This window comes from Python bivittatus, unplaced genomic scaffold (genome assembly GCF_059951505.1).
Source record: "Python bivittatus isolate LINGU-HERP-01145 unplaced genomic scaffold, Pbiv_v1 ctg000020_np1212, whole genome shotgun sequence".
Lineage (NCBI taxonomy): Eukaryota > Metazoa > Chordata > Lepidosauria > Squamata > Pythonidae > Python > Python bivittatus.
In genome coordinates, this window is record NW_028277030.1 from 92888317 (window position 1) to 92897117 (window position 8801).

At 41.3% G+C, this 8801-nt stretch overlaps 1 protein-coding gene across 6 annotated transcripts; it reads left to right on the plus strand.

Annotated features, from left to right (window-relative positions):
- The first annotated feature begins 326 nt into the window (after nucleotides 1–326).
- Nucleotides 327–8281, plus strand: ZBTB18 (zinc finger and BTB domain containing 18). 6 transcript variants are annotated; one of them, XM_088144140.1, is made up of 4 exons: nucleotides 644–703; nucleotides 1165–1241; nucleotides 2986–3068; nucleotides 4773–8281. In XM_088144140.1, exons 3-4 carry the CDS (start codon nucleotides 3056–3058, stop codon nucleotides 6353–6355), a joined length of 1596 nt encoding a protein of 531 aa, XP_088000266.1. In that variant the 5' UTR covers nucleotides 644–703; nucleotides 1165–1241; nucleotides 2986–3055; the 3' UTR covers nucleotides 6356–8281. The 6 variants fall into 6 exon arrangements, with proteins under 6 accessions (XP_088000283.1, XP_088000280.1, XP_088000278.1 ...); XM_088144147.1 differs by lacking the exon at nucleotides 644–703 and adding an exon at nucleotides 714–949; XM_088144157.1 differs by lacking the exon at nucleotides 2986–3068 and having other exon boundaries at nucleotides 327–703.
- The last annotated feature ends 520 nt before the right edge of the window (nucleotides 8282–8801 follow it).

Genomic DNA, 8801 nt, shown 5'->3' on the forward strand with positions numbered 1-8801 from the left:
TGCCCGCGGCTCGCTCCTCCCGAGGCCGAGGAGACTGCAGTGAAGAGGCGCGAAGGACGCGCGGACTGACCCGGGACTACAAAACCCCGCCCCTTTCTCAATCATCAGCAACACGCCTGTGGAGCCAATAAGCCCGCCCCGAAACGCTGATTAGCCACAAAGCCGAGCTCGCTTCGCTTCCTCCTCTTACCATTGGGCGGGCTTCGATTGTCGATCAGCGACTTTCTTTCTTGCTGATTGGAGGAAGCTGCGCTGTGGGCCAGCTGCGCTGTCAGTCAGGGAAACTGCTCGGGGAAGGAAGGGAAGAGGGAGGGGAGTGAAGGAAACATCTGGCTGCCGCAGCCCGGGCCCGTCTGTGCCGCCGCCGCGCGTGCTCCTGCGCTGTGTGCGCCTGCCTCCCCGCCCCCTCTCCCTCCCTCCCTCCCGCTCCGCCGGCCCGGGATCCTCCGGGGCGCTGCAATGGGGCGCCGCTGAGACAGCGCGGGGAGCCCCTTCGCTCCCTCCCCTGCCTTCCTCTCCGTTGCCCCGCTAGCGTTGCCCCGCTTGGTGGCCCCTCACTCACTCGCGGACTTGTGGGGGGGAGCGAGCGGGACGCCGGGCGGGGGCACGGGGAGCCCGCCGCGGCGGAGGGGGCGGTGGCGGCCGGAGGAGGAGGAAGCGGCGCAGGGAGGAGCGCGGCTGGGACCTGGGGCCGCTCCAGAGTGTGAGTCCCGAGGCTGACCCCGCGGGGACTGGGCGGAGGGGGGCGGCCGGGTGCGCGGAAGCCGTCCCGTGTTGCTAAGGAAGGAGTAAGAGCCGCAGGTTGCTTGTTGTGCTGGGGGTGGGGGTGTTAGGTTGTTATGGGACAATTGGCAGCTTTGGGGGAAGTGGCATCGAGGGCAGGGCGTTCAGATAGATGGCAGGAGGAGGAGAGAAGGATGCCTTGAGTCACCCTGGAGAGCCGCTTAAAGTGAGCTGGTTTGGGGGGGAGGGGAGGGTTTAACAGGTGGGGGAGAGGGGGGGCTCGGTGGGATGCGGAGGGGGGAGGTAGCCTCATTTTCTGAAATGGGCTCCATAAAGACGGGATGGGGGCAGGTAGGAGGGCGTCCGGGGTTAATGTGCTAGAGAGGGAGCAGCTTGTTTTGGATGGTAGACTCAGGTGTGTCTCCTGGACGGGGCTTTCAGGAGAGGAGAGGAGAGGAGAGGAGAGAGGAAGCTCCAGAGCAGTTTGCAACTGCAGGAGAATAAGGAGCCGTTCCCAAGTAAGTTTGCAAGGTTCAGAGTTTACAGCCTCACTTGCAGGATGGGAGATGGAGGGGGGTTGCTGGGGGGCTGGGCTGGGCTGGGCTGAGCTCGGGAGCAGATGGGGGAGTCCTTTGTGTGTGGCAGAGGCTATGCGGTGTGTGTTTTGTCTCACAGCTCAAAAGGTCAGAAGGGGTAGGTGATGTGGAGAGCAGTGCAGCTGTGGGGAGAAGGCAGGGTGGATGAGAGGAGAGAGGAGATTTGTTCCTTCCCAGGACTCTTGTGTTCAGCTCTTCTCCTTACTTTCCTTTTGTTGTTCCTTTGACTACTATAAGAGGGTCTATTCCCGTATTTGCCTGCTTCCTTCTTTTCTTTCTGTGCTGCCTCCCTCTTCTGTGCATTTACTTGCTTTAATCTTTACACACTTTGCAATATGTCAGGAGGTAAATGAACTTATAGCTGACTTAATCTTCATGTTGGTGTCACTCTCTATGACGGGTAAAAGGGGAAGATCACAATTGGGTCACCTACCATACCGTGTTTGTCTCATATTCATCCAGATTTTTTTCTTGATTTGTAAAATTCTATTAAGAACAGTGGCAAGAGGGAAATTGCTTGAATTAACCAGCTACTATAGTAAAATGAGATTGGGGGAGGGGAGTTATGAGTAAATGGTGCAGAGAACTTTGTTAATTAAACATAGTGTGTGGCCTAAGATTGGCAAGCTGGATACTTGTCCATTCTGCTGTGCTGAACAGCTTGTTTCATTTTATTTTATTTCCCGATTACTCACAACATTTTCCTGTCAAGTTAAGGGAGGTCATAACATTTTTTCTATTCTCAAAAATAGGATTACTATATACATACAAAGTAAAAACAGTAATAATTTTAAAGTATGTGATAATATTATTGCCTAACTAATAAATAGTAAACTTAGAGTTCAGTTTCATGCCACAGATAAAATAGGTTTTATATAATAACCCTCATTTAAATAACTGCACTTTTTACAAGTTTACTACTAGGAGGGGAGTATTACTATTATTTCTGTCCTTGTATAGTACAAGTTATTCGCAATAGTATAATCTGCAGACCAAATTGAGCATGCAGATGACTTTTATAAGTGCCCTGAAAGAATGTTCCTTATGGTACATAAAAATGTAAGCAATCATTATGTTATTAACAGAATGAGTTAACAACTTATAATTGCATTGATATTTATATATAAAAAGTTTTTCTAGACTGTACTTTCTAAATTGATAGAAAGGGTGAATTGTGTACCAAGATAAATAAGTTGGATAAAATGAATTGCTTAAAATGAACCTCTGGGTTCAGTAAAAAAAAATGGATGGCTAAGTTCTCAGTATAAAAAAGACTCCAAAGTTATGACAGAAGGGTTTCTATACTGTACATGCAGTGAAGCCCCATATGTCTAAGGTTTTTTGTTTTTTTTTACTTTTCTCTGTTAGAAAGTTTTGAAAAAAGAGACTTTGAAGTATTTTGTTTATACTAACAGACAAGAAAAGTTCTCCTAAGAAAAAGCTGGTGGAAGGAGTGTAGAGGAGTAGCATATGGCATTAAAAGGAGCACAGCTGGAGGTAACATTTCCATCTGAACATGATGTCAGAGCAGCTGACAGCCTGCCATCCCTCAGCCTTTTATTCTAACACACAGACAGGGAGTGAGTGTGTTTGCAGATCTGTGTGTAGGGAAGGTATCTCATTCCTCTCTAACATCATCTCCACTTTGCATCTGTCTCTTTCTTAGTCTGCTTTTTTCCACCGATCTAACAGACCTGGAGCCAGCAAGACTCGGACAAAAGGACTTAATCAGGTTTATGTGTGCTAAAGGTAGGAACAGCAGGAGGCTAGCTACAGTGTGCTTCTCTCTTGGTGTTTGTTTATTTAATTTCCAAACAAAAATCCCATTACTTGTTTAATGATGTTTAGGAAAAATAAGTAGAGTTCAGTGAAAAGGGAATACCAGTTTCTATTGTAATTAAGACTTTAAATACATGTTGATGTATTTGTTCCTGTGCAGTAATATCAAAGTAACTATTTAAATGATGATGTTCCCCTATTTTTATTATGAGCACTGAAAAAGTAATTTATAGTTTAGGGAATCATTTTGGCATTGCAATTATGACTATTCTAAGAGTACTGTTTTTAAAAGTAAAAATATGAAAATAAGGTTTGAAATGATATATTTGATAGAAATGGGGAAAAAAGATATGAATATGCATGATGATTTACACTATTCACCTTTATGCTTTGCCCAAGCCATTGAGAGATCTAGAAATTTATACCCCCCGCCCTCCCCCCCCCAGTTTTTTTGGGGGGAAAGGACCTGAATGTCTGTTCAACTTTAGGATCCCACCTACCTTAAAAGTAACTTGGTCAGTTTCACCCTATTTTTTTCCTGAAATATGTTAAAGTTTATTTCAGTACAACAATAGCTGAAAGAAGGGTTTTGTTTTCACGACTAATTTAGAACTTGTAGATTTGAGCTGCCTGAATTGGCCAGACAGCTGTAATCGCACTCCTCTATTCTTAATCTCTTTATCTGGGCAGCAGCTGCCATATGGCCACAGTCAGCTGGATCAGATGTTTATAAGCTTCCTTCTTCGTCCCTCTCTGTCCTTTCAGCCTCCTAATTTGATCACAGCTACCTTGTGAGCTGCCCTCCAATCTTTATTTTTAGCCCTCTTAAGGATTAGGATTGATGTTGGCTGTGGGGCACTTAAAGTGATTGTATTGTAAATCTTCTTGCTTTATTCTAGCAGTAGAATATACTTTGGGCAAGATTGTAACTTTAAGAACATATCACGCCCAAAGATGAAGCAGCTGTATATAACTAGTTTAGCACAACTTCAGTTGTAAGTAGTAGAAAATAAAGAAGATGAAGATATTTATATAGAAAAGTCTAATGCTCATTTTGAATGGTTATACAATGCCCCAAAGGGAGAAAAGATTACTGAATTATGCTGAAATTGTTTCCACTGATATGCAACAATAACCTAGAACAGTCTTAATAGAAGGAGGATTCTTAATTTTAGAGTTTGCATTTTTGTGTATTTTTAAAGGGGGGGAGGCTGGTAATCAGTTATTTTGTTAGAGAAAGAAAATTGAAAAGCTAGCATTCACAGATGAGGCCAACGATGATCTGTGCCAAGATATTTTAGAAGCCATTATCATCTTAATCAGTTAAGGTTAGTTTTTACCCCTCATCTAGGATTAAGCAAGTTATATCAGATTTGTTTGCTTTTGAATTCAAATAGTAAAAGCTCTTGTAACTTTCAAATTAATAAATCAGAATATTCATTCTCATATGCACCTCCCAATCTGTTTCTTTACAGTTAACAAAACAGTTAATAGAACTCTGAAAGTTGCAAAAGGTAGTTAACAGAAAGCCATGAAATCTTGACTAATTTATCAATTTCCATTTCTGTATAGGGCATTATTTCAGGTCTTTGTAGACATTGCTGAATTATCAAATGTAGTAGTGTATAAGCCAAGGAATATTTCCAGTGTTTAATTAAATCTTTTTGCTCCTAGGTTATGAAGACAGCATGGAGTTTCCTGACCATAGCAGGCATTTACTACAGTGCCTGAGTGAACAGAGGCATCAGGGTTTTCTTTGTGACTGCACTGTTCTGGTAGGAGATGCCCAATTCCGAGCACATAGAGCTGTACTGGCTTCATGCAGCATGTATTTCCACCTATTTTACAAGGACCAGCTGGACAAAAGAGACATTGTTCATCTGAACAGCGACATTGTTACAGCCCCAGCTTTCGCTCTCCTGCTTGAATTCATGTATGAAGGGAAACTCCAATTCAAAGATTTGCCCATTGAAGATGTGCTAGCAGCTGCCAGTTATCTCCACATGTACGACATTGTCAAAGTTTGCAAAAAGAAGCTGAAAGAAAAAGCCACCACCGAGGCAGACAGTACTAAAAAGGAAGAAGATGCCTCAAGTTGTTCGGACAAAGTGGAGAGTCTTTCTGACGGTAGTAGCCACATTGCAGGAGACATACCCAGTGACGAAGATGAAGGGGAAGATGAAAAATTGAGCATCTTGCCTAGCAAAAGGGACTTGACGGCTGAACCTGGGAACATGTGGATGAGATTGCCCTCGGACTCCGGAGTGATTCCCCAGAGCGGTGGGGAGGCAGATGCGCATGCAACAGCAGCTGGAAAAACAGTAGCTAGCCCCTGCAGCTCAACAGAGTCTTTGTCCCAGAGGTCTGTCACTTCAGTGAGGGATTCAGCAGATGTTGACTGTGTCCTGGACTTGTCTGTCAAGTCAAGCCTTTCTGGAGTTGAGAATTTGAACAATTCATATTTCTCTTCACAGGATATGATGCGAAACAACCTGGTGCAGGTGAAGGTGGAAAAAGAGACATCCTGTGATGAGAGTGATGTTGGCACTAATGACTATGACATGGAGCATAGCACTGTGAAAGAAAGTGTGAGCACTAATAACAGGGTACCATATGAGCCAGCCCATCTGGCTCCTATGAGAGACGATTCTGTTTTGAGGGAGCTAGATAGAGAGGACAAAGCCAGTGATGATGAAATTATAACTCCAGAGAACGAGAGAGTTCAGGTGGAAGGGAGCATGGACAGCAGTCTGCTCCCTTATGTCTCCAACATACTTAATCCTGCAGGTCAAATTTTTATGTGCCCCCTCTGCAACAAAGTCTTTCCTAGTCCCCACATTCTGCAGATTCACTTAAGTACGCACTTTCGAGAGCAGGACGGGATCCGCAGTAAGCCTGCCGCTGATGTCAATGTCCCAACCTGCTCCTTGTGTGGTAAGACTTTTTCTTGCATGTACACTTTGAAACGTCATGAGAGGACTCATTCAGGTGAAAAACCATACACTTGTACCCAGTGTGGAAAGAGCTTCCAGTACTCCCACAATCTGAGCCGCCATGCCGTAGTTCACACACGGGAGAAGCCGCACGCTTGTAAGTGGTGTGAGCGGAGGTTCACACAGTCTGGAGACCTTTACAGGCATATTCGGAAGTTTCACTGTGAGCTAGTGAACTCATTGTCTGTCAAAAGTGAAGCACTGAGCTTACCTACTGTCAGAGACTGGACATTAGAAGATAGCTCTCAAGAACTTTGGAAATAGAATTTTTATATATATATAATTAATATATATATATATATATATAAATAAATCTATATAGTTGTGGTACAGTCTAAAAGCAGTCTTGTTTCCTTAAACTAACTAAAAGTTTGGCCATTAGCTTGTTTTATGCACTTTAAAGCAGCATGAACATTTCACTACTTAGTGTTCTGATAATGAACTATAGAAATAAGACAAATAAACTTCATAAAATCTTCCCCTGTCTCCCCACCAAGTAAGTACTTCTTTTAAAAATAACTGCAATTGAACAAGTGTGATTGTTAGAGTCTATTTAACATTATTTACAACACTGCATCATTTCGATCTCCACTTAAATCAGTAATCTCCAGTGTTTTATCACTTCAGTTACATTTTTTAAACTGCATGCATCTTGTCTAGCTCAGGGAAACCTGAATGCTTTTAGACCCAAGTGATATAATTTCTAAATGACTGGAGTTTCAATTTTTCAAAAGTGATTGTTATTATACTGTAATTTGTAAACTACAATAGTTCCCAATTAAAAAAAAAGATTTTTGAAAATACACTGGAATCATGGGGACTCTGAAGGCGTGCTTGGGATGAAAAAGGATGTTGCAGTTTCAGCAGTTGCAAACTGTGCATTTAAAATGTGAATTACTGTTATATACTGTAATTGATTAAATGGGTTGGGGGGTGTCAAAGAAATTGACAAGTTGTGTTAATGCTCTCAGTTGAGTCTTGAAAAGTAAATATTAATGCTACAGAAATGCATGCATTTCAGTATATTTTTGTCTTTGTTTGCATTGTATAACTTTAATGAGTGATTTTAAAAACTTATTTAATTTTTAGTAGGAAAAAAACGCCGGAAAAACTGGTGTTATGAAGAACATAAATGCACTGTTTTTATTTTATATAATTTAAATTAATTGCCCATTGTCTTTAAGTTGAACAAAAGCTACATGTTGATTTTAGCTATGTAAAGGAAGATAGTAATGTTTACAAACAGGCTTAGAGATTTGCATGTGCAGTGAACATTTATAAAAAAAAAGATTGCACAAACCCATACCAGCTCCAACCTTAGATGCATATACTTACCCATGTGAGCATTTTTAGAATTCCTGCTGCACAAATAAACAATAGGTGTTCATTTTATTCACCCCTTCAAAAGATTCTATGGAGTGAAAAAGCCCCAGGCTAAAAGAACTAAAAACCTTGATTGACATGGGACAGGGTGGGGGGATGGTGGGAGAAAAGTTGGGGGAGGGTTTGTGAACTGTGTATCCAAACAGCAAAGACTGCAGCCTGACGTTTGGTTTTAATGATCAACACGTAGGGCAAAAGCATTTTGCACAGTGTTTGTTTTCCTGTCTTGCACTTACAAATAAGGTCTATGAGAGTAGCATGGAAAATGTTTTTTTTTCTGCTTTTGTTTAGAATTTGATCGCCTTAACTACTGTAAACATAGCCTATTTTTGTGCTTAAGAAACTGAATGGAAAACTCCATTGTGTATTACTGGACTGTTTTGGAAATATTTTGGTCAAATGTATATTAATTTGGCTGTAATGGCATTTAAAACAAACAAAAAAAGCTGTGAAAATGGCCTTGGAGCATTATTTTTAGTTACTTGAACAGTCTCTAGGTTTTAAAAATTCATTGTTTTTATTAATTTAGAAAAGACAATCAGTGTCTGAAAAAATGGACTACTTTTGCTTTTTTTTTTTTGGTGGACATGAGTGATTGTTTTGGGGGGTTGGGTTGCCCTTTATTTTCACATTTTTTTTTTGGTTCTAAGAATTACACTGACATCTAGCCTTGACAATCATAGTATGTTTATTTTCATGAGGGGGAGGGGAATAACTTATAATGCTGTTTAGTTTTGTACTATTGGTGTGTTGGTGAATTTTTAAATTGTGTGCTAACTGCAATAAATTATACATACTGAGAAATCACTTAGTTGTCTTCTCCCCTTTTTAAAAACTGAAATTTAAAAATATTGTACATACCTAATTTTTTTGTGCAGGATGCTCTTGCTGTATGGAATAAGCTTGCAATTTGAAATGGATCTAAAACAAAAATGGTTCCCATTAGGCAAACGTTGTTAATACCGTATTTCTAAAAAGGACTGATACATGGCAACTATTTCTTCTTCCTACAGGTTCCTAAATAGAAAGCTATGGTAAGTAATATTCTGAGTTTTATGGAGGCACGAACTTCTAAATTCAAATTTAAATTCTATATCTAAACCTAATTAATATTAACATGAAAGTGAGGATGGGGCAAAGGAAAAAAGTGGCAATTTGAAGAAATGACTGTGTAGTGAGGCATCTACAAAACTGAAATAATGGCTATCCCAAATCATGTGCACTCAAATTATCAGTAAATGGTCCCTCCATTTTGCTTTAAGAGATGAGCCCACTCCTGCCTTAATTTGATAGACTAGTTTCTTAGGATGTTCCCAAGGAAAGCTTT